At 33.3% G+C, this 24,811-nt stretch overlaps 3 protein-coding genes across 5 annotated transcripts; all 3 read left to right on the top strand.

Annotated features, from left to right (window-relative positions):
- The first annotated feature begins 311 nt into the window (after positions 1–311).
- Positions 312–9,792, top strand: LOC123211862 (phospholipase D zeta 1). Of its 3 annotated transcripts, XM_044630797.1 has the most exons (20): positions 325–868; positions 1,299–1,400; positions 1,509–1,624; positions 1,709–1,850; positions 2,558–2,728; positions 2,981–3,154; positions 3,901–4,143; positions 4,244–4,360; positions 4,898–5,037; positions 5,156–5,305; positions 5,804–5,960; positions 6,047–6,556; positions 7,170–7,280; positions 7,552–7,698; positions 7,779–7,976; positions 8,162–8,263; positions 8,696–8,827; positions 8,965–9,030; positions 9,163–9,224; positions 9,313–9,792. In XM_044630797.1, exons 1-20 carry the CDS (start codon positions 626–628, stop codon positions 9,557–9,559), a joined length of 3,330 nt encoding a protein of 1,109 aa, XP_044486732.1. In that variant the 5' UTR covers positions 325–625; the 3' UTR covers positions 9,560–9,792. The 3 variants fall into 3 exon arrangements, with proteins under 3 accessions (XP_044486733.1, XP_044486732.1, XP_044486734.1); XM_044630799.1 differs by lacking the exon at positions 325–868 and having other exon boundaries at positions 1,534–1,624; XM_044630798.1 differs by lacking the exons at positions 8,965–9,030; positions 9,163–9,224; positions 9,313–9,792 and having other exon boundaries at positions 312–868; positions 8,389–8,744.
- A 945-nt stretch (positions 9,793–10,737) lies between these two features.
- On the top strand, positions 10,738–13,094 carry LOC123210873 (probable protein phosphatase 2C 34). Its single transcript, XM_044629364.1, has 6 exons — positions 10,738–10,913; positions 11,013–11,259; positions 11,350–11,649; positions 12,146–12,263; positions 12,367–12,590; positions 12,667–13,094. The coding sequence occupies exons 2-6, from the start codon at positions 11,020–11,022 to the stop codon at positions 12,898–12,900; spliced, it is 1,116 nt and encodes a 371-aa protein (XP_044485299.1). The 5' UTR covers positions 10,738–10,913; positions 11,013–11,019; the 3' UTR covers positions 12,901–13,094.
- Positions 13,095–16,939: 3,845 nt separating this feature from the next.
- On the top strand, positions 16,940–19,439 carry LOC123210586. Its single transcript, XM_044629041.1, has 8 exons — positions 16,940–17,338; positions 17,424–17,554; positions 17,661–17,738; positions 17,822–17,866; positions 17,954–17,998; positions 18,086–18,137; positions 18,347–18,443; positions 18,941–19,439. Exons 1-8 carry the CDS (start codon positions 16,987–16,989, stop codon positions 19,104–19,106), a joined length of 966 nt encoding a protein of 321 aa, XP_044484976.1. The 5' UTR covers positions 16,940–16,986; the 3' UTR covers positions 19,107–19,439.
- Positions 19,440–24,811: the final 5,372 nt, after the last annotated feature.

Raw genomic sequence — 24,811 nt, 5'->3', positions numbered from 1 at the left:
ACCTTAATACTTAAAGAAGGAGAATTCACATAGCAATAAACAACTGAGGTTTGGCCGTCGTCTATATAATAATAATAATAATAATAATAATCTCTTTGAAACTGCCTTGCCCACACACACCCTACACCATTCTTGATTTATTACTGTGAAGCATGTGACTTGTAATTTTTGGCTGCTTCTAGAGGATACTTGGCTGGATCCGAATTCCATTAAGGTGCCCCGGTTTGAATTGTTAGTTGTTAGACTTAAAGCAGACAAATTGTACACAAAAAAAACTCCATCATTCAATCAAGGTCAAGGCATTAATTCAACATGCCCGTTTATCGATCTCCGGACTATCCACAACCCATTAAATACAAATATTCAGTTCAATTTCATTCAGGTTCTCTTCCAGTACTTGTCCGTGTCGTTAGACTGGTTTTTCTTTATTATTATTTTTCGTCTTTCAAAAACAAAAACGAAAACGAAAACAAATTACGGTTCTTTGGTTCTTTCAGATCCAAAACGGTCCCACTAATCATCAATCATTATTGATAATTAGTCATAAGAATTTTCTGATTTTGATTCAAAAACTTTTTACATTTGAGATCAAAACAGAATTCAATTCTAGACTCAAGTAAAACAGATGGCGTCAGACCAGTTGATGTCAGATGTTGGGCCGCGCTACGTTCAAATGCGATCAGAGCCGTCGGCCACCACCATGACGGTTGCGTCGTTTTTTACTTCGTTCGGTTCCAGTCCCGAGCCCGAGTCGTCTCGGATTTTCGATGAGTTGCCTGACTCTACCATAGTTTCGGTTTCTAGACCCGATGCCGGCGATATCACCCCCATGCTTTTATCTTACACAATTGAATTTCAATACAAACAGGTGAAAATACGATCTCTTTCTGTAATTGTTTTCACTCATGACAAAGGAGTCGTGAATTTTATTTGGATCATTGTCTTGCTCGGATTGAATATTGTTTTTATGATGCGAACGTATAGAAAATGAAATTTTGAATTATGTTACACGGTTTTCACTTTGTGTGTTCACGAATTAGCGTGAAGGCTTATCTGTTGCGAAGAAATGAGGCAATATTTTTCATCTTGGAGTTCAAAGCATTCTGCTTCTGTTTTACATTTAGAGAGTTCCCCTTTTTGGTTTTCTTGAATGTTTTAAATGTTAGTCTCATTAACTCCGTGCTTGATTGAACTTTGAATGTTTTACTGCTTCTATTGATTGTTCGATGCATTGTTATGCTTTTTTGGCAATGTAAGCATTTTGTTTACGGGAAAGATTTTGTGTTTTTATTCACCAGTTCAAATGGAGGTTAGTAAAGAAAGCTTCACATGTACTTTATTTGCACTTTGCATTGAAGAAACGTGCGTTTTTTGAGGAGATTCAAGAGAAGCAAGAGCAGGTGTGTATGAATACAGTTCTCTGCCTTTGTTTTTGCAAGTATGAACTTTCATTTTTTTCTTTGGGAAAGTTTGGGGTTTGATGTGATTTTTGGAAAATTATATTAAAGGTTAAAGAATGGCTTCAAAATCTAGGAATAGGCGATCACATTGCAGTAGTACAAGATGATGATGAAGGTGATGATGATGCTATCCATGTTCATAATGATGAAATTGCTAAGAACAGGTGACTGCTACCACATGTTCTGATGAACATTAAACATATTCCTTGACATTCGTTATAGTTTTGAAAGTGGGTTTTTTTGTTCAGAGATGTTCCCTCAAGTGCTGCCCTGCCAGTAATTCGGCCAGCTTTAGGAAGACAGCATTCAATGTCAGACAGAGCAAAAGTTGCAATGCAACAATACTTAAATCACTTCCTGGGAAATATAGACATCGTTAACTCCCGAGAGGTATGCTTGGGTGCTTTATCTTAATTTACACTACAATTGTTTGAAACTTTGGATAATTCTCATAGTATTTACACCTCTGTAATAAATTGTCTTTTTAGTCATGTATGTGTTCATAGGTGTTAATTCATATGGCCTTCTTTTCTGTTTCATCATTATCTCTTGTCTTGCCAAATGTATCTGTGACTTTCAACCTTTCTGGTCATTATGAGCCTTACTGTACTTGGAGACCAGCCTCGCACTCTGATTCAAACCAATTCTCAACAACTACCTGGCATTTGCCTCTTGTTATCTATGAGTTGTCAATAAATTATAAAATTTGGCATCATCTGCTTTCTTTTAATGTGAGTACTAGTTTTTTGAAAGTTATGCTTGGTAAACTTGGTAGTAGCATAGTTTTCATGGTTGAATTTTTTACTCTCAATTGATGATTTATGCATGCAAATGATTTTTTGTGTTATGTGATGCAATGATGAATTACATGCAGTTGTGCTTTACCCTTTACCTCTTGTGCACCTTTGAATACTCTTGGTCAATGTCTCTAAAGGATTTTAGGGCCATAATACTTAAATTGAGTGGCTTTGATTTAGTTGTAGAATTTTAATGCACTGGTAGTTGCTATGTGCTATAAATTTGAATCTTTTGTGCAACTCAATTTCCTATTGTGCAATCTTTAGTACATCTTTTCCACTCATGGAATTCATTTGTAGGTTTGCAAGTTTTTGGAGGTTTCAAAGTTGTCATTTTCACCAGAGTATGGCCCTAAGCTGAAAGAAGATTATGTAATGGTTAAGCATCTTCCAAAAATTTTGAAAAATGATGATTCAACAAGATGCAACTGCTGTCCTTGGTTTAATTGCTGTAATGACAATTGGCAAAAGGTAATGAACTTTCATTCTTGAAATTCATGGCTATACATTTAATTTTTTGTCTTTTTTAATTTTATTTGTGCTGTTATTTGTTATTACAATGAGTGCTTTCATTTGAAATTTTGCCTAATTATTGAGAATTTGGGCACGTGGATTAAAATTTGATGATATGGAACATCGGTGGCACTGCTTTCAGTTTCCTTTTTGAGTATTTGACTTTTACTTTTGTTACTTTGCTGTTGCTGTTTTCCTTTTGTTGTACAGGTGTGGGCTGTACTGAAACCTGGATTCTTGGCCTTGCTGGGAGATCCTTTTGATACCAAACCTATAGATATAATTGTTTTTGACGTACTACCTCTCTCTGATGGAAATGGTGACGGACGAGTATCATTAGCAACAGAAATTAAGGACCGTAATCCTCTACGCCATACATTTAAGGTAAGCAGCACTCAGGCTTTTATTTTCTGGAATTTATATTTTGCTTTGACTGATAGGTTATTATCCAGTTTTACTTCTGCCTTTTCCCTTAAAATTTAAGTAACAGTTTTTTTAGTATACTTGATTCTTATATGTAGCTGAAGATGGCAATTTCTAGTCAGAGAATCTGCTGAATACACATGATGCATAGAAGCTTAAAATTTAATAACATATTGCCTATCTGCTTGTTTGAGGCATTCTTTGTAGTAAGCATGTTGTTTTCAGGCATGGCAATATGCACTTCTCTCTACCTTTTTGGGGTCTGACTTAATTCATTAATGATCTCTTTATAAAATTACTGTGTTCATTAAGGAATTGCTGGAGAAAACACTGAATGAAAGCAACTGATGGGCATTGTAATTTTTAAGAGTTCTTTAGTTCTCATAGTTTAAAATTAAGGCTGAGCTGAGCCAAATTCAGTGTAATCCTTTGGTCTAGTTCGTGTCTAATTTTCATTTTACAAATACTGCCATACCTAAACTTTTAGATTGACACTTTAAATGTATGGGTTAACAGTTTTGTCCCAAATATTCAAGTTCTATTGATTCTTTTTCTTGTAATTGTTCAAAGTCTTTGGGACCTGCATTCTTCACTGTACTTTTTGGATCTACAAAATGTCTAAACAAATTAATTGGCCTGTGAAATATATATGTTTTGAACAAATTCAGAGAAAATAAATCTTTAACGAGTAATGGAAACTTTGAAAGGTGACTTGTGGAAACCGGAGCATAAGTTTGAGGACCAAGAATAGTGCTAAAGTTAAAGATTGGATTGCTGCCATTAATGATGCTGGCCTTAGGCCCCCAGAGGGCTGGTGTCATCCTCATCGCTTTGGGTCTTTTGCTCCTCCTAGGGGTTTGACTGATGATGGAAGTCAGGCTCAATGGTTTGTAGATGGTAGAGCAGCCTTTGAAGCTATTGCTTCATCAATTGAGGATGCTAAATCAGAGGTTAGTCCCTTTCCCATTCTAGTGCTCAGAAATTTATGGTAATCCACATCTTTATCTACATAGTGGTTTAAAGAATCTGATGATCAGAAGTTTCATGCAGATTTTTATTTGTGGCTGGTGGCTGTGCCCAGAATTGTATATGCGGCGTCCTTTTCATGTTAATGCTTCTTCACGGCTTGATGCTTTGTTGGAAGACAAAGCAAAGAAAGGGGTTCAGGTATTCGTTTGTGATACTGTTTTAATATTATTTTATCTAGATTGATGAAGTAAACATATGCAATACATTTTTTCACTCTATACTCTTTATCTGATAGGCCAAATGGTGTGGTTAGACTGTGATTTGTGAATCATTTCTATCGAGATGAATTCTTTGGCTACTTCTGTCACGGTATTCTATTGGCGCTGCCACTGTCTCAAACCTTTTGGAGGAATTAATGACTATATGCTGTATATGATGCTTGTGGCATCAAGATTGTGCAGAAAGCATAGTAGTGTTCAACCAAATATAACTTATATTTTTTTCTACAATTTAACTGGTTTTCCTATCATAACTTTTCATTATAGGTGTACTTGTACACATTTTGGCTGTACAATTAAATTTACATATTATTTTTTCTTGATATGTAGTTCTTTTGTGCTTTAATGGCGGTCAGATCTTGATACAAAAGTTTTATGTTTAGTTTGGTTTTAGAACTTAGCTTTTTAGCATTTTGTTTGAATAAGCAATAACAATAACAGTATCTTATAACTGCAGATCTATATTCTTCTCTACAAAGAGGTTGCTCTTGCTTTGAAAATAAACAGTGTGTATAGCAAGAGAAAGCTTTTAAACATTCATGAGAATGTGAGGGTACTGCGTTATCCGGACCACTTCTCTACCGGTGTTTACCTATGGTATGGTTGGATCACTTGAAAAGTATTCTAGAGTATTTTCAGCTGTAAAGTTTTTGTTCCATCTTTGTATTATACTGGATTATTTCTGTTTCTGATTTCCATGTTTGATTACATATAGGTCCCACCATGAAAAACTTGTCATTGTTGATTACCAGATTTGCTTTATTGGAGGACTGGACTTATGCTTTGGTCGTTATGACACATTTGAACACAAATTGGGTGATAATCCTCCTCTGGTATGGCCTGGAAAGGACTATTATAACCCAAGGTATGTTCTTTGTGCAAACATCCTACTTTTAGAATGTTAAATGGCTTTTGTTTGAGAATTGCTTATAAAATATCATTGCTCTAGTCTACTCGGTTACTATTAAACTTCTATTATTTTTTATCAGTCCATATTTGTTTATAGCATTCTATATCCTTGAAGTAGTACCATCTAGATGATGAAATTTTCTGGAAGACAACTTCTGCTGCTTTGCTTTGTGTGGTCAAAGTGGACAAAATGCTCATGTTTTAATTATATTTTGGTGGTAAAAACTTACTTCTGCAGTAAATAACTAGTGGTTGGAACACTTTGTGAACTATTATTTGTTGGACATGCTATGGTAGGAATTAAAAGACTTGTGTTTACAAGATGTTGGGGCATAACATTTTCAATAGTGCCAATGACTAATTATTGTGGTCTTAGACTATTGTTTTGGGAAGGAAGTTATGGCATGGTGTTTAGTTTATATAATAATATTAAAGTCAAATACATTTTTTCCAGGGAATCTGAACCCAATTCATGGGAAGATACAATGAAAGATGAACTGGATCGTGGAAAATACCCTCGCATGCCTTGGCATGATGTCCACTGTGCCCTCTGGGGACCACCTTGTCGTGATGTGGCTAGGCACTTTGTTCAGCGCTGGAATTATGCTAAGGTATGTGTTTCGATTCAACTTATATGGTTATGTGGAATTTATTGTGATTGGAATTCTAATACAGAGATGTTTTTTTTTAATTCCAGAGAAATAAAGCTCCTTATGAGGAAACAATTCCACTACTTATGCCTCAACACCAGATGGTTATTCCGCATTACATGGGAAGAAGCAGAGAGGTGGAGATTGGACATAAGAATGGTGAAGACAATTCTAAAGGCATGAAAAGACAGGATTCCTTTTCCTCTATGTCATCTTTTCAAGACATTCCACTGCTCCTACCTCAAGATTCCAGTGGGCTGGATGGTTCTCATGGGGGCCCAAAATCGAATGGGATGGATATTAATACTACCAAAAGTGTTTCTTTCCGCTACCAGAAGGCCAAAATTGAACCGGTAACTACAGATACGCCAATGAAAGGATTTGTAGATGACTATGACTCCTCCCAGTCGCCTATGAAAATATCTGTAGATGTAATAACTCAGACAAGCAATAAAAATTTGGATCCAGAGTGGTGGGAAACGCAAGAACGTGGGGATCAAGTTGGTTCCATGGATGAAACTGGACAAGTAGGTCCACGTACTTCATGCCGTTGTCAGGTGAGTCATAAATTGTGTGATATATGAAGTTTTCTCATTCTTGGCTAAATTTAAAATAATCCACTCATTTTCTCACTATGATATCTTGAATCTTTTAATTTGATATATGGTTTACTTATTTTGAGCTTTTGTTGTAGTTTACCTTATTTATAGTTTTATCAAAATTATCAATGGAAATGTCTAAGTACTCTATTAAGGGGTAAGATAGTATTGAATCTTCTGGAGTTTGCCCCCATATATGAATTTAGTACCTGTATGCTATGGTGGGTGGACTGAAGTATTGTAGTTTTTGTGTCTCTGGTTTGTCAAATGGGAATAGCTTTGGTGATATTTAAGTTTTGGCTCACTTTGGTATCATGTTGGTTGCAATATGCATTTTATTTACATCATTCCCTGCACCCTTCTAGCACATTTAGGAATTTAATTTCTGCTAGATGACAATTAATTATGTGTTATGCATAACATAGCTGGACGAATTTTCTTGATTGACTTATCTATTTGATCCTTATTTTACAAATGTTTGGTTTTCACCACTTCTTTTCCACCCAAATTGTTTTGCCTTATAAGTAAAATTGTGTATCCTCTGCCATGAATAATGGTCTCCAATTTTCAGATTTTAAGGAGTGTCAGTCAGTGGTCTGCTGGAACAAGCCTAATTGAGGACAGCATTCACTGTGCTTATGTTTCTCTCATTGAGAAAGCAGAGCACTTTATTTATATAGAGGTATGTACTGAACTTCACAATCTTTTACTTGAAAGAAAGTAAAGCAGTTTAATTTTTTTACCACTTTATGCATCAATGGCTTAGGCTACAGAGATTTTGCTTGACAGAGTTTCGTATGTAAATTTACTTTTGCTTTGTATTTTCAATTACAAATTTGGTTTTTTTGTTCTTTAAGAATAACTGTTCCTTCAAGTTGAGGGGGCTTGCACAATTTCCAATGTATAGTTCCCTTATCCTGACTGCTTTTGAATTTTTGGGCAATTGTTCCCAGAATCAATTTTTTATATCAGGTCTTTCAGCGGATGAAATTATAAGGAATCGTGTTTTAGAAGCATTATACAGGCGTATTATGCGAGCATACAATGACAAGAAGTGCTTCAGGGTTATTATTGTCATACCACTGCTTCCAGGTTTTCAGGTTCTACTCCTTGCATGTGTATCTTGAAATTTAGAGTTAGTTTGATTTTATATATATGTACTGAATCCAAATTGTTGCAGGGTGGTGTTGATGATGGTGGTGCAGCATCTGTGAGAGCCATAATGCATTGGCAGTATCGAACAATTTGCAGAGGACAGAATTCAATATTGCATAACCTTTTTGAACTTCTTGGTCCAAAGACTCATGATTACATCTCTTTCTATGGCCTTAGGTCTTATGGTAGATTATTTGAGGGTGGTCCAGTGGCCACCAGTCAGGTAAGTTCTTTCATCATTGCAATTTATAATAAGCATATATGATCATTTATCTTCCAGAAATATTGGTGAATTTTCTGTGTTTCTTTACTGGAATCTGGGGTGTCATTGTACTCTATGTTTTAATGGTTTGATTGGCATAAATTTATGAAAGCTTTGTGTTCCTTGTTTTTTTAAAATTTTTGCAGGTGTATGTGCATAGTAAAATTATGATAATTGATGATTGTGTAGCCTTGATTGGATCAGCTAATATAAATGACAGGAGTTTACTTGGTTCAAGAGATTCCGAGGTATCATTTTATTCTTGTTTTTTTACCTTTAGTATGTAATTTCAGACCTTGAGGCCAACATACGTGATTTTGTAACAAAATCATGATTTTTTTGTGACAACAATGCATGTACATGTGTTTGCCAGTTGCAGACAATGTGGTGATCAAAATATTTCGGATACAAATTTTGACAGATTTTGAAGCTAGTTTTGTTTTTCTGCTGAAGCTAGTCTACCATCACGATTCAGTACCTAAATATAACTTTTCAAGTAGGGATTACCTGCTGGGCAGGAAATATCATGGCCCAGCACAGCCCTTGGTTTCACAGAAAAATTAAGCAAAAGGCTATTTTACCTGATTCTGACAGCATAATGTTTTATGTTCTAATTCTTTCTTATTCAATGTGTCAATCACTTTCTGAAGAAGTTGCCCTTGCTGACGTGGATTTTTCAGATTGGAGTACTTATTGAAGACAAAGAGCTGGTTGATTCATGTATGGGAGGAAAACCATGGAAGGCTGGAAAATTTGCTTTGAGTCTTCGCCTATCGCTGTGGTCTGAACACCTTGGTCTTCGTGCTAGAGATGTTAGTGACCTTACTGTTTGCTCTTACCTCTAAACTTCTTACATTTTTGCATGTTGGAAGCATGCATTAATTTTTCTAACAGTATTTGGAAAAACATATTGGACTGATACTGAATCCTTCTTTTATTTTCTCCTCAGATAAAACAAATAATCGACCCGGTGATTGACTCAACATACAAAGATATATGGATTGCAACAGCAAAGGTGAGAACAGAAAGAGCATAAGCATAGAGTTATTGACATGTCATCCTCGCTACACAAAGTTTTCTGTGCTTCTTTTGCTCATTGTCTCAGATTAACAACTTATGATGTTAATAAATGTTATTTATTTGACAGACAAATACGGCTGTCTACCAGGATGTCTTTTCTTGCATACCCAACGATCTTATACATTCCAGGTATTTTACTTGCATGAGTTTGTTCCTTCACTTTTCTTCAATGTGCTAGTGCTAGTCTATAATTTTCGTTGAATACAATAACATGCAGAGCTGCATTCAGACAAACTGTAGCCGTGTGGAAAGAGAAAATCAGCCATACTACCATAGACTTGGGAATAGCTCCTGCGAATCTTGAATCATATGTGAATGGAGATATAAAACAAACTGATCCCATGGAGAGATTACAGTCAGTGCGTGGACATCTTGTTTCATTTCCTTTGGATTTTATGTGCAAAGAAGATTTAAGACCTGTGTTTAATGAGAGCGAATATTATGCCACTCAAGTTTTTCATTGAGCTGTGGAGTATCGTAAGCTCCACCTTATTTTTTTCCACAATTGTGGAAAATTCCTTTTTTCTTTGCAAAAAAATGAATAGTAAACACACACACATACACAGAGAGAGAGGAAGACACAGAATGGCAGAAAGAGGCATGCACTATTTATGCTTTGCCCTATCCCAACTATTTTTTAACTGGTCATTTTTTCTTGTATAAAATTCATTAATTTATGTAGAACTATTATTTGGTATTTGCAAGTCAAGAATGAGAAAAAAAGTGTGGTTAGTATTTTACGATATATGGTTATAATATAATATAAATAAAAAATAATATATATTGCTATATTATATAATAAATTATATAATATAGTATATGCATTATATTAATGCAGATCATATGAGTATAGATTTTACATGTGGTCCAAATGTCGGTGAATTGATTATCGTAGTTAATGCAGATTGAAGCCAGCCGCCTTTCTGGGAAGACAAGACAAGTGGTTCATGACTCGCCACCTTCACAAAAGTGAGGCCCCAAAACTACGTCAACTTCTTCAACACCGATTGCTACCGAAACAAACACAGTATTCACTTCCATCCAAACTCCAACCCCACCATTTTCCGTTTCCGTTTCCTTTTCATATGGATGAAGGAATCTACCCAACTTGTCCAAACTAATATAAATTATAGTGCTTGGAGCATACTAGTAATTCGTAACAACTCCAGAATTATTTTATCTTCGTCACCAAACACCACAATACTCCAGAATTATTTTATCTTCGTAAATTATTAAGCGTAATTAGCCTTTGAGTTTGAAATGTATGGCTACTATTTAGCCACGTGTTTGGTTGGGTAATGTGTAGTTATTAATTATTATTGCAGATGTAATTTTTTATTCTCGATCATTTTGACCCACAAGTATATACTAAAATTAATTACCATGAACTTGTCTTTTAATGTTGAATAATATATTTTATAACCGACTAATAATTGTTTATTCTTTAACGTTAATCTTATGTTAATTAATTAATTGGTTGTCATAACCTAAAAGCATGTCTTATGTTAATGGGCGTGACGTTCGCTCTTGACCTTGTTCACCTAGTAAAATGACCGAAATACCCCATTACTATTGCATTGATTGGGAGTCTAACCAAGCTATTAGGTAAATTGGTTGGTCAACTTACAGTTTATGTAAAGCTATACGTTACGCTGAGACACTTGAGCCTGCAAGTTGAAGACGACAAACAATGGAGTATAAGCGATCTTGAAGCTCAAGTCTGGCTGTTAACATCGAACCGTCCATAATTCAGCCTTCAGATTTCAAAAAAATACAAGTTCCGAGTACTGTTTTCTGGGAACTTAACGAAGGAGAAAGGTGTTGTATAGTTAATCTAGCTGCTGTTTTAATATTATTCATTTCGTTGAAACAATGAAAAAGGGTGTGTGATTTATATGTAATATAATTGAACTGCAGGGACAATATGCTTTTTCCATCTCTTCTTGATGGATTGGCAAAGACTGTATCGATCAAAAGAGGTAAAAATTGTAGAAATGATAGTGGGAGAGAAGCTGCAGCAGCCTTGGCAAAAGATGCAAAGAAGAAGGAGTTGATGTTGAGTTCGTCTGGCAACACAAAGTCCAACAAGTCAAACAACTTTGCCTCAGTTTGCTCCAAGAGAGGCCAAAAAGGAATTAATCAAGACTCAGCAGTCGTGTGGGAGGTACAAGAATAAATTATGAATGTATTATGATTAATGAAGTATTTATTGTTTTACGTTGTTGTTGATTTTGTTGAACTGGAATTGTTTAAGGAGTTTGGATGCCAAGAGGACATGATCTTTTGCGGGATGTTCGATGGACATGGTCCATGGGGACATGTTATAGCCAAACGGGTGAGGGAATCAGTGCCGCCTTCTTTGTTGTGCAATTGGCAACAAACTCTAAGTAATTCAACATCTGCTCAATTGAGTATGGATCGAAACCTCCACCAGTTTGATATTTGGAAACAAACTTACCTCAAGACTTACGCTGCCATTGACGAGGAGCTGAAGGGTCATTCCGGGATTGATTGTTTTCGCAGCGGTAGTACAGCTTTAACAATTGTTAAGCAGGTAAGCCTAAGATTTCATTTACCTAAACAAACATAAAATCATTTAATTATAATCCATATGATATACATATAGATTATAAAACATATTATAAGAAAAAAAACCTTTAAATAAGGGAAAATTTTTTTCTATTCCCACCATTAAAAAGTTTTAACGATGGCAAATGGACTTTTAATAATTATTTTTTCATCATTAAAGTTTAATCAACCATAACAGCGATAATAAATTATTGGATTCTATTAAAGGTCTAATTAACCATAACACTCATGTTATTGCTTTTTATCTAAAATATAACTTTTTAAGTGTATTAAATTTATATACATCTATAAATTGTCATTAACTTATTAAATTATTTAATTTTATTTAAATTATAATTATAATTATAATTAATGTTAGTATACATTATAAAATTTGGTAAGAGGAAAATCTTATAGTTTTGAAAGTTTTGAAGCTAAATAAAAGTAGCCTAACTCTTTTTCTCTCTAATGATAATGTATAGGGTGAAAACCTTTTGGTAGCAAATGTAGGTGATTCTCGAGCAGTGTTAGCAACCCTTTCTGATGATGGCAATTTGGTACCAATTCAGCTGACCATTGACTTCAAACCAAATTTACCTGGTGGGTTCTCACCCTTTGAATTTCTGTACAAGTTTGCTCGTAATACAAATGGGGTTTTATTGTATAGGGTTTATTGTGCTGATGTTGGTTTTGTTGGATTCAGAGGAAGCTGAACGAATAATCCAGTCCAAAGGACTAGTGTTTTGTTTACATGATGAACCTGGAGTGTACAGGGTGTGGACGCCGAATGGAGAGACACCTGGACTAGCAGTTTCAAGAGCCTTTGGTGACTACTGCATCAAAGATTTCGGCTTAATTTCTGTGCCTCATGTAACACAAAGAGACATAACTAGTAAAGACCAATTTGTCATTCTGGCAACAGATGGGGTATGAATTCACAATAATATTAATTATCCATACAAGTTAATGTCTTCCCTTGATTGGAATTTGATTTGTTTTGTAGTTATGGGATGTCATCTCAAACCAAGAAGCTGTGGAAATAGTTTCTTCAACTAGGGAAAGAGAAAAATCGGCTAAAAGACTGGTGGAATGTGCAGCTAGTGCATGGAAATATAAGAAACGAGGCATTGCAATGGATGATATCTCTGCTATTTGTCTCTTCTTTCACCCTTCTTCATCAACTCCTAATGTTGGCGCTTTGAAGCTCTCAAAACAAGCAGTTGGTCTCATGAATTAAATAACAAAAGCAAAGGAAATGAGATATGAGTTTGTATATAGAGAGAAGAAAGAACTTTGCTATGTGTGAAATGAGTAGAATAATATTGAACACCCCCCACCCTCTCTTTTTTTGTTTGTTTGTTTTTGGTTTAAGTATATTGAACCTATTTTCATTATTAATGAAATTATTACTAAACATATTTGAACAAAGAAGTTTATTCCCCGAATTAGATTATTTGGATTGATGAAATATTGTTTCTAGGTATGATGGTATTTGTCACATTTGTAAAACATTTTAATTAATTATTTACCTTAAAAAGTAATAAATTTAACTTTTAAATTGAGAAAATACTCTTTGGATTTGTCACTATTTTTAAACCAAAGATACTCATGATCAAAACATACACCTATAAAATCCATCTTCACTCATTCACTCCATATTTATTCTATCTCTATATTGTAAGTTGTTGATTGAATCATTACTCTTTATGAATAAATCTGTTTTACTATAACAAATGAATACAAGAATATTTCGATTTCATAAATAAAACTAGCTAATTGAATATTAATGTGTTATTATGCACCACCAAAAAGACTTTGATATTCTAAGCTCCAACTTGACAATGTGGAGTGACATTCACACAATGTGGCATTCCAAAATGCTTGTGTGATTGTCTCTCTTTACAGGATTGGTGGCATTTGACTACTGTAGATCTGTTTGAGCACAACAAAGATTGTTCAGAATGTCCTGGGAAGGTAATATTTGTCGGTTATATTGTTATGACTTGTAAGAAATAGGTTGCATGTAATGTCATGTCAAAGTCTAGGGTAAGTTCCTTTTTTATATTCCAGACATTAACAATGACCTTTCAAAAGAGAGGTGATAGTATGTTTGATGCACCTGGATCATTATGCATGCTTACTGATTGGAATCTTAAAAAAAGACTACAATTTGCCATAACATTGCATGCAACCTTCTTCTCGTAAGCCAAAGCAGTGTACCCAATGGATATTACCTTCCTATAACATTGTGTATAATCTCCATTATACTCTGCCGAATTCATAGTCCAATATCATTGATTTGATAAAGAGAGACAATCAAACAAGCAAATTTGGAATATTGCATCTCATAATATATGGTATTCCAAAATGCTTGTGTGAATGTCAATCCATTAACAATGCTCTATTGTCCTCGAATCAAATGTCACACTAGACATTCTTTGTACAATAAAGCAAGATACATTAGCTAGTAGAAATTTAACCAACAACCCAACACTCAGACTTCAATGAAAAGAAATAAGCCAATGGCAAACCTAAAATGATGTTTGGTTGCCCTACTGATATCCATGCATTAGTAGTACACTCAAACTTCGTTTAGAGTCTTCAATTTTGACATCTATTTCATCATTCAAACAAAAATTAAGTAAAGTAGTCAATCAATGGTAGAAACTAGAAAACCAAAATGAAGCTTGGTGTCCCATTGATATCTTGCTGATACAAGGATATCGACAGGACAACCACAATTCATTTAGGGCTTACGGTTTATGTTTTTGACATCTATTCCATCATTAACACAATATTCAAACAAAATAGTCAATCAAAAAATAGACACTAGAAATCCTAAAAGAAGATTGGTTTCATGCCAATACACTGATATTAAAAGGTTAACCATTGTTCATTTAGGGTTTCTAGTTTTTGGTATTGACATCTAGTTCATCATCAACACAACATTCAAGCAAAATAGTCAATTAAAATCAACTATAAATAAAGCTTGTATAGATTTTGATAGCCATTTAACCATTCACATAACATTCAATTCGACAAATCAAATTCAACAAAAGGTTCACCTAACAAATCTTATCGATACGAAAACCCTATCGATATGCACACATGATCTTGACAAGAAAACGCAACCCACGTTTAAGGGTTTTTTTTATCTCAACAATATTTGAATCAACTAGTTTGTACATTTCACCTTCCACACAACAAACAATTTGACACATCAATTTCAACAAAGATTCACCCAATGTGTCTAACCAACACAAAAAACTCTACAGTTTTCATCAAAAAACATAGTTTCAATGAGAAAACACAACTTGCATTTAGGGATTTTTTGTCTTAACAATGTGACATCAATCAATCGATCAAATTGTACAATATACTTAAAAAAAAGGATAAAGTGACTACCAAAGATAATTGAGAGAAGATATAGAGAATAAGATTAGCAATTGGAAATACTACAATGACAATGAGAGAAAATGAAAGGCCAAAGGACTTATTCCCACCTATTGATTGCTCATTTCCCAAGTTTTCATTTTTTTACTTTTAAATTTTTTTTTACCCACCCATAGACTATTAAAGTTAACTAAATTCATTGGTTTTAAAATTTTATCTCTTTTCCCCCCTAAACCATAAAAACTAACAATTTTCCCTTATGCCAAGTTTTAAAAAATAACATTTTCCGCTCTAGAGTTTATTTTTCAATCACTGATGCCATCATCGGTGACCTCTCCCTCTCAATGCTTCCTCTTCCTCTGACGGTCTCTTTATCCTCATCTCTCCCTCATACTGGTCATCCAAATAAGAGATCTCATCTTCCCAGATGAAAACAAGAGATCTCATCTTCCCAGAATAAGACAAGAGATCTCATCTTCCTTGAAGAAGACGAGGGTCTTCCTCACCTTCTTGGCTTAAATTAATTCCATATCTCAGCAACCTCACCTCTCATGGAAGATTGGACATTGAAGGTTTCCCAAAGCTCAAATCCATTCTAGACCTTAGTAACTTCAAATATTTATCAATTGAGAAATGCCCAAAACTAAAATCCTTGCAAACTCTGTCATCCCCGCTTTAGCCTTTTCATATTATAGATTGTCCACTGTTTAAAAAATGATAGAGAAGTGTTACAAGAAAACATTCCTCAAAGATTGCTCAAATTCCTAAAGTTGCAATAGATGGCAAATTCATTTACAATTCAAAGGAGTCACCCATAGTTGGTTATTGGAGCTTTCCCACAGCTTTTACTAGCTACATCCAATTTCATCAAAGTTTTGTAAAATATCTTGATGACACCTCTACGAAGGCAACACCCCATTTTTTCGAGGTTCTAATCTTATTTGAAAATTTAAACTTGCTAACGATACACAACCATGTATACCTCTACACACAAACGAGTATCGCTCTGAAAAACATTTATTAACTCAATTTAAAACAATAAAAAAGATTTAAAAAAACTCTTGAGCTTACCTGTAGGTGTTACATGACATCAATCAACTGATCAAATTATTCGATATACTTAAAAAAAAAAAAAAGGAAAAAGTGACTACCAAAGATGATTGAGAGAAAATGTAAAGAATGAGATTAACAACTTGAAATATTGTAACAACAATGAGAGGATGTCATTGTCGATGACCTCTCTCTCCTGACAGTCTCTTTATCCTCATCTCTCTCTCTAGTCGACCATCCAAGCTAAGAAGATAAAGAGTTTCTTGTCTTCCCAGAAAAAGACAAAGGTCTTTCTCACCTTCTTTTGAGAAGACAAAGGACGAAGAGTTTTGTCTTTCTAATAAAACTCTTCATCTTTCTAGCTTGGATGGTCAGTCAAAGGGAAAGATAAGGAGAGAGATACCATAAGAGAGAGAGAAAATATCAGGAGAGAGAGATCACCAATGATTAAAAAATAAATCCTAAAAAATAATTGTTAGTTTTTAAGGTTTAAGAAAAAAAATAAAATTTTAGTTTATTTTTAATATTACAGATAAAATAATAATTTTTTTTTAAAATTAATAGGTTTAATAACTCATAAATAGATAAAAAAAGTTTTTTTAAATTATACGGTGGAAACTTAAAAAAGAAACCATCTTTAGATGGGAAAAAGTCTTTTCGGCAAAATGAAATGGCTAAAGCCTTTTTTAGGAGCTGAAAAAACTTGAGGAAGGTGAATAGAATTTTTATGAAGAAAGGGTATTTTCGTCCATGATGAACAATTAACCCTAACTAGTGTCCATTCCCAAATAAAACGATTAAAAGAGTCGCACGATCGGAGTAATATCATATAGTAATATCACATATTAATATACCAAAACACCCATAGCCTTTAGCCAAAATGTCAACAAACTCCCTGGCTGACTGGCTGTGCGTCTACGCAGCCGCGAGCCCGCCACCATCCTTTTCTTCACTTGTGACCACAACCACCACCAATACACACATTTCACCATCTCCTCGCGCGTGTACAGCACGCTCCTCCACTCTCCTTCCTCTCAGACTCAACGCTTTTTCACTGTCTCAACGTAAAATTCTCTTTCGAGGCTTTCTGTCGATGTCCCTTAACCATCTCGGACCCACATCTCCGGTGAACGAATCGAAGCCGATTCAACTCAATGAAGAGTCCGATTTTTACCAGCTCCTCTCTCCCGAGGCTCTCATTTCCATCTGTGGATTCGGTTCTCTCCTCTCCGGTACCTCCAATTATCATCAGTATCACTGGTTCTTTCTCTTTTTTCCGTTTTCCTCGTAATTGATACGGTGCTTTTTTTCCTCTAGAGCACAGTGCGAGGAATACGTTTCCTGATTTGATCAACTTCAGAGCAGCCAAACTGAACGGATTCCGTCGCGTGTTCGCTCACACGGCTCCCGTTTTCTTCGAGCGTGGCATCGCCAAACCTGAAACCAAGGTCTTAGTTCACTCTTTTGTATTAATTTTCTTTATCATTATTTAATAATAATGCTGGGAAATTTGAGGAAAAATATAAAAAAAGAAACTTGGTGTAATTAATTCAGGAAATTTCGAGCTTGAGTGTGGAGCCATTTGAAGGAGAGACTTTGATTGTTACAGTTTTTGAGATTCAAAAGTCAGAGGTATAACATGTACAGTTTAAGAATTTTTGAACTGAAGTTAATTTGAAGTTCTAATCAATGAATTTCTTACCCTACAAACTCAGATTCCAGCCTTTATCAGAAGAGAGCACGAATTCCGGTTTTTAGCTGTAAGTGCCTAGTCAAGTTATCTGTCTGCTTGTTTGTTCAATTTTCATTTTATAAATTTATTCATGAATCAATTTATTGTCTTACAGGTTTTTCCAGAAACGCTTGATGGGAAGCCATCTACAAATCCCGCGGTGTGTGAATTTGATTTCTCTAGGTTTAAATTGTAATGTTCGATTCAATACTGGCTTTGATTGAGCTGATTCGGGTAAAGATTGCAGGTGCTTTGTGCAAGATCTAGTGACGAGGAATTCTTCCAAATTAGATGCAAAGGTAGAGTTTGCTTTAGTGTTCTTACTAGTTAGAATTTCCCAAACTTCATGATGTTTATAGTTACAGAAATTTGCTGTAGTTCAAGTTTTTCATAGCGAATTTCAAATATTAGTGAGAGGATTGAAGTTATTTAGTTGTTTCAGGTAGCCTAAAAGGTTTAAAATTTTCAGCACCTTGAATGTTTCTTTTATTTATTTACTTTTTTCCAGGAAGCAAGGAGATTTATTTCCAGCATTACGGTCAATACAACATTGATAAGATTTGGAGGGATGATATCTTACCTTGCCGTGTTTATCTGCGGCACTGGTAGGTGTTCTTTCTTACAATTGCATATATATTTCATGAACTTGTTGCTTGTGAGATATAAAGTGGATGTTAAACTTTGATTTTTATGCAAACTAGAGATTTTGAACTCATTATATGTCAACTCCAGCAGAGTCATAAGATAAATCCAGAAACTAGCTTATTTTGTCAAGCAAGGGTAATGTATTGGATTGCTCTCATTCTACGTTTTTGGAGAACTTTTTCAAAACCATTGTGCATATGCATGTGCAGATGGCAAATTATTGCTTCTATTGTTTCTGTTTGATTTGCAGTTAATACTATCTGTCATTTCTTGGCATCAATATTTAGTGCTTCCCATTTTATTTTTAGGCATTACTGTTTCATTTATCCATGTCTACTAACAAATGATTAAACCTAGCCAATCCACGGGTTGAGGGACCGATGTTTCACATCTAAAGTCTGTCAATACCTGCAGTAGTTTCTCTCTAGATAACTTGAGCTTGTTGCATACTCTGCAGTGTGTTGGCGGCCAAAAATCTTGGCAATGAAGCTTACAACAACTTTCTAGACCACACTTTTCTCGGAGATCGTAAAACAACAATCCGAGAGTATTTGGCAACTACTGGTTCAGGCATCATGGAGGAGGAGCCTCCAGAAAGTCTTAAGAGCCGATATGGTGGATGATTGCAACAGATGATGGACTGATCAAAATTGTGCTGATAGATTTCAAAAGCTCAGTTTGGAGGATACAATTATCAAGCTTAGTTTACTAGTAGACAGAGATTGCAACAAATTCAAGAACAATATTTAGTTAGTTATTCTCCCTTTATTTTTATCCCTCAAGAAATGGCCGCTGCAGGGAGGTTATAATATAATAAAGTCCCCATGAAAGTTGTCTTTCATTCAAGATGTACCGTCTGCGAGTGGTTCTGATATAAAATAATAATAATAATAATACTGCCAGTGCAGGGAAGGATATAATAAGCTTCCAATGAAAGCTGTGTTTAACATTCTCCACAATGTTGTTTTTATTGTAATAATCAGCCTGTGGCGTGGGGCAGGCGCATGGGTGTTTAACTTATTATGACAGTGGGATTCAAATAACACTGGGTGGGTAGACAATGAAATTATGTCCCACATCGGTAGTTAGCAAGTGAAGGGCCGGCAAATTTGCATTATATTTGGAACAACTGACAAAACCATCCTCAACCCAGTCCTGTCAGGGGTGAAGGTCGACTCGTCAATGATCGTTTAGAGACGGCGGGTCGTGCCAACACCTTATACAGCGAACACAATTATCTTTTCAGGCGAGTGAGTGTGACCCTACTTTTGGTTGGACTTGCCCGTCAATTTTTGGAGCCCCACCCGAGGGCGGGGGCTCACAAAATCCCGTTTCTCAAATTCTCACAAGTAACACGTTCATGGTTTCAGGTTACATTACACTTACTGAAAATTTAATTTAAAATTTTTTAATATATTTATAACATCATTAATTTGTTAAATAATATTTTCTAATAAGAACAATATTATATATATATGATAATATATTATTTGTATATTTAAATTAATATTATTTGTATATTTAAATTATATATTAAAAATATATACATATAATTTTATTATTCTAATATATATTGTATTGTGTCATATATTTTATTCATATTATATTGTGTTACATTTTTTTATTATGCAAATATATATATAATTAAATTATTTTAAATTAAAAATAAAATTATATATATATATAAAGTCATTGTCTTTATGGCTTTGATACCAACAAGCATATGAAATTATTAATTTTGAAATTGATTGATGCAATGCAATGTAATTGAAATATTGAAAATAAAATTAAAACTTTGAAACTTTGAAAATTGGTATACTTACTACTTGCTTATCCAAAAGTCTTCAAAATTCAGATGAGAAAATTTGGAGAGAATTTTTATTGATTTCAAAGGAATGCTATTACAAAAGACTTGATTCTCTTCCGAGAACATTCATTCATTTATACAAAAAATTTTGAACTATTGAGAAAACACAATAATTTCAAGCTTTGATTTCTTTATAGGAATTATTGCATAAAATTTTAGCTCTGTAGGGAATCTCGCAACTTTGTAGAAAAATTTTAGTTTTGTAGAGGAATCTTTCAGCCTTGCAAGAAATTTAGGCATCTTTGCAATTGACCTTTTAACTATTGATTCCATATAGTAAATTTGTAAGAATATTGCGGCTTCATCTTTGCACTGGAAGGCATTTGTCATCTTGAATGGAGTAAAAATATGTTTTATTTACCTTGCTTTCTAGAAGCGTAAGTGAAAAATATGTCTTTTACTTTTGAAGCTTTGGTGATCTTCACAAGATTCTTAAATCTTTGTAATTTTAACAAGGATTGTGTTTTATTTATTTTGCATGAAAAAGGGTTTTTTTTTTTAGGGAATCTTTTGTTTTTGCTTTTAGGATAACCAGGTGGATCTTACCTTCTTTGATTAGTTTTGAAAAAGATTTTGACCTAATGGGTATTAATTAGATAAGTTCAAATGGCAAAGTATTGTTGCAGAGATCTCTCAGTGCCAAAAGATCCTGAACTTGATATCATGTTTGAGCAATTTCTTACTCCAACATTTTGAGCCAGTGACTTTTTGGAAATTTTGTCTCGTTTGAATCATATTAAAAATATTAGAGGATTCCGCAATAATCATTCTCATTGCTTTGAACATAACTAATAGATGAATTTGAGCTTTTGTTGTTTGACTCTTCTTCATCCTATAATTGGGATAAAGAGTTTTTTAATTGGAGCTTGAGTACTTTTGATTAGGCTCCAGCTAAGAAAGATGAAGTTATTAATTTGCTTTGTAGAAACTTTGCAATTTTTAGAGTGACTTGTTTGTCATTTGAAAGGTATTTAAAAAATATAATTGAACTTTTTCTTTAGTTACATGGGAATGGTCATACTTTTCCCACCGTTTGACTTTGAACTTCCTTATCAATTGGAGAATTTGGGTGCTTGAACCAACAATCTTATAATCCTATGAAAGAATCTATGAGAAATGGAACTTGATGAGAAATGAAGAGTTAGCTGAAAATAGGCTTCGCTTTGAGGATATTTGAAATTTGCTTTGAAAAATTTCTAAGATTCTTGAACAATTTTTTGAAAGATATACGCTATAAGACCAAATAACCTCCACCATTGGATAAACCAGAATAAGAATTTGAAAATTGTGTTTCTTTTGAAGTAGATCATCTAGGAGTGTCTAAATTGATCATTTTGACAAAGCAAGGGAATGAAACCATGCATTTTGGTAATCCCAATATATATAACCAGGAGGGTCAAACATTTGAAAAAATTTCTTTGGTTTTGAAAGATCTTTACCCCAAACAGAAGAATTGAGGACTTTCATGTTATGCAAAGTTTAGTAAGTTATAAAATTGGGATCTCCTTTATTTTGATAATATTTGAATTCACAAGAGTCAGAATTAACAGAAATAAATTCAAAAAATTTTTGGTTTCTCTCAAATCACTTTGGATGTAATGAAATTCCTTTGGAAAAACATTTATCAAAATTTTTGGATCTTCAGTTTGAAATTCATCCTCCAGGATTAGGATAGTTGCTGAAGCTTGTTTTGAAAAATACTTTCGTCATGGTCTTAAGGTTTTGAGAGGAATTACAACAACTTCAATTTTTTTATTTTGGGAAAAAACAATTTCAACTACTTTTTTTCATGTCTTTAATAGAAATATTTTCATGTATTGAAAAAATATTTGGATTTGAAAAAAGCAATTTTAACGAATTATTCTTTGATTTTTCTCTTTTCTTCATTCATTGTTCTTTTCTTCAACAATGGTCACAACCATTTCTAGAGTTTGCTGAAAAGATTCTATCTAGGCTTGGGTTATTTGGTCTTTAAAGCTCGAGGGAAAGCTGGTTAAGGCAATATCTCTTTGTTTTTTATCCTTATCTTTATTTTGTATTTCTTCTTGTGAAACAATTTCAAACTAAGTTATGGTGTTTTGGAAAATTTGAACATAAGATGTCTTTCATTGTTTTTAGGTTGAGCTAGTTTTGGGTGGCATAATTCATCTCCCATGAAGAAATTTCCTAGTGAAAAAGTCAGGCAGGGAATCAGCTTGTTGGTATCAAAGCCATGGAGGAGGCAACGACTTAGATTTATATTTTATTATTGTTGGTTAATTATTTTTAGCACCGAGTTTATTTGAGTTGTTGTAGGGCAATAGATAGTTGACCATAGTAAGTCTCGTAGAAACAATTATTGTAAGGAACAAAACAATCAATTAATCAATATGGAACACTTAGATATGTTTGCGTCAATTTCAAGTTTCAATACTAATAATAAACAAGTCATTCAGCAAGAAGAAATAAGTATAATTGAAAAGGAGACCAATAATCAATCAAACCAAAACATTAATTTGCACAAAAACAAATAAATAGTCAAACTAGAAAATCTCTAACTTAGTATTGATAAATGGAATATGCCTAGAATAAATTTAACAGATGTGTACAAAGAATCAAAATTATACACTCTAAATAAAGTTAATCCTCTAAATCAATCAAAATATGTAATTAGAACAAAAGAAAAAACAATTAAAACAAAATGTTCTTTTCAAACAATAAGGTTAATGACAAAAGAAATTATCGTAAAACATAAAAAGAGTTACAGTTACCTTTACATAGGACTAGTACAAATTGGAATTAAACCATTGAGTATGGAAGGAATAAATACCGCAATTTTAACATGTTTAAGAGATGCTAGATTTAACAATTTTAAAGATTCACTTTTAGGAACTATTGAATACAACTTGTCCAATGGACTAATATATTTTAATTATTATCCAAAATATACAGTCTGTCTTGAAGACCCAAATATATTAGATATTTTAACTCTAAATATCAAAACATTTAATTATAACATTAAACCATGATCAATACCAATAACTTATATTTATAGAGTTCAACTCAAAGTATTGCAATCTACCTTTGAATCTAGAGTCATTAGACATTACCCAAAAAGACATAATTTTATTTCAAGCATATCTATATAAGTCAAATATTACAGTACCAAAAATCATAAGTTGAGATCAAATTACTTTATCTAAATATTGGGGATTAGATAGAGTAGTTACACTCTTTAATAAAATAACCACACAAGAAGCTTTTAGACAAATTCAAAATACAAAGATAAATAATATTATTAAGAAACCAGATGGAAGCGTAGCAATTTGGTTTAACATACCACCAAAAATAAGTATTGATGATGCTCAAACTTCATTCTCAAGACCAAAAATGAAACAAACTTATGAACCACAAAGATTTTCATGTTCCTCAATCCTAAGATCCAATTCAATAAGAACAAATATCCAAGGAGTAAATAATTTTTCAAATATTCTAAGACCTTACTATTTCGTCCAAACACCCTTACAAGGAGATAATAAAGAAGTTTCACAAAAAATGTCTCCCACTCATTCTCAAATAACTGATTCTTTTGAAAATATACCATTATTAAATGTAATAGAAAATTTTGAAATAAACAATGAAATTTTAAGAAAAAAAAATTTATTCAGAAATAAACAAATCTAAGAGAAAACAAATTTTCAAGAAATATATTAAAGAAGAAAGAGATGAAATTCAACAAGAATATTATAGTTATTTAGAAGAAAATTGTATACATATACCTTTTTTTCCAATGGTTCTATAAGAAGAAACAATTGATGTAAATGAAAAAATAAAAGTATAGAAAACTATCAAGGGGAAAGAAATTAAAAATTTAGAACCAATGCATCCCTCTATTAGGAGAAATTTTAATACCTTTCAAAAGAGTATCTTTAATTGCAAATCCATTCAAAGTAAAAGAAGACTTAGACAAAATTACTGTAAATAACATAAAAAATATTATATAAATAAACATCTAAAATCAATAGAACGTCAATTAAATAGGATTAAAGATGTTTTAAATCAACCGATTACTAAGGGTATAGACAAAAAATCAAAACGTTTAAAAAACAAAACTCATAAACCTCTATTTACCTCACACAAGATTCCAAAAAATATTTCAAAAGACTTGTCAAATAAAGATGAATTCATTCAAGAAATAAACAAAAAACCTAATCAATTAGGATTAGGAATTGTAAACTCAAATTTAATTGTTTCTGATACTCCTCAATCTATTACATCCAAGATAGTTAGCTTTATAGAACAAACATTTTCAGAAAATATGTTGGATAACCAATCATCTTCATCTAAAGACAATTCTTTACAAATAAACAAAATAAATTTAAAAAACCAGAAAAATTTATTATCCAGGAGCTTCGGCACCTGATCTTATACTAGAAGAATCACTATTAATTCAATAGAAAAAATAAAATGTTAATTCAATTT

The sequence above is a fragment of the Mangifera indica genome, chromosome 3 (assembly GCF_011075055.1).
Source record: "Mangifera indica cultivar Alphonso chromosome 3, CATAS_Mindica_2.1, whole genome shotgun sequence".
Classification (NCBI taxonomy): Eukaryota; Viridiplantae; Streptophyta; class Magnoliopsida; order Sapindales; family Anacardiaceae; genus Mangifera; species Mangifera indica.
This window is presented reverse-complemented; position numbering and strand designations above follow the sequence as displayed.

What these genes read in the sequence shown, in the direction of transcription:
- LOC123211862 (XM_044630797.1), top strand. Translation starts at nt 626, where the DNA reads ATGGCGTCAGACCAGTTGATGTCAGATGTTGGGCCGCGCTACGTTCAA. An exon ending in GTCCAGTGGCCACCAGTCAG is followed by an intron (nt 7,977 to 8,161) that starts GTAAGTTCTTTC and finishes AAATTTTTGCAG; the next exon opens with GTGTATGTGCATAGTAAAAT. An exon ending in AACGATCTTATACATTCCAG is followed by an intron (nt 9,225 to 9,312) that starts GTATTTTACTTG and finishes AATAACATGCAG; the next exon opens with AGCTGCATTCAGACAAACTG.
- LOC123210873 (XM_044629364.1), top strand. Translation starts at nt 11,020, where the DNA reads ATGCTTTTTCCATCTCTTCTTGATGGATTGGCAAAGACTGTATCGATC. An exon ending in ACTCAGCAGTCGTGTGGGAG is followed by an intron (nt 11,260 to 11,349) that starts GTACAAGAATAA and finishes GAATTGTTTAAG; the next exon opens with GAGTTTGGATGCCAAGAGGA. An exon ending in CTTCAAACCAAATTTACCTG is followed by an intron (nt 12,264 to 12,366) that starts GTGGGTTCTCAC and finishes TGTTGGATTCAG; the next exon opens with AGGAAGCTGAACGAATAATC.
- LOC123210586 (XM_044629041.1), top strand. Translation starts at nt 16,987, where the DNA reads ATGTCAACAAACTCCCTGGCTGACTGGCTGTGCGTCTACGCAGCCGCG. An exon ending in TCGCCAAACCTGAAACCAAG is followed by an intron (nt 17,555 to 17,660) that starts GTCTTAGTTCAC and finishes TAATTAATTCAG; the next exon opens with GAAATTTCGAGCTTGAGTGT. An exon ending in CTTCCAAATTAGATGCAAAG is followed by an intron (nt 18,138 to 18,346) that starts GTAGAGTTTGCT and finishes ACTTTTTTCCAG; the next exon opens with GAAGCAAGGAGATTTATTTC.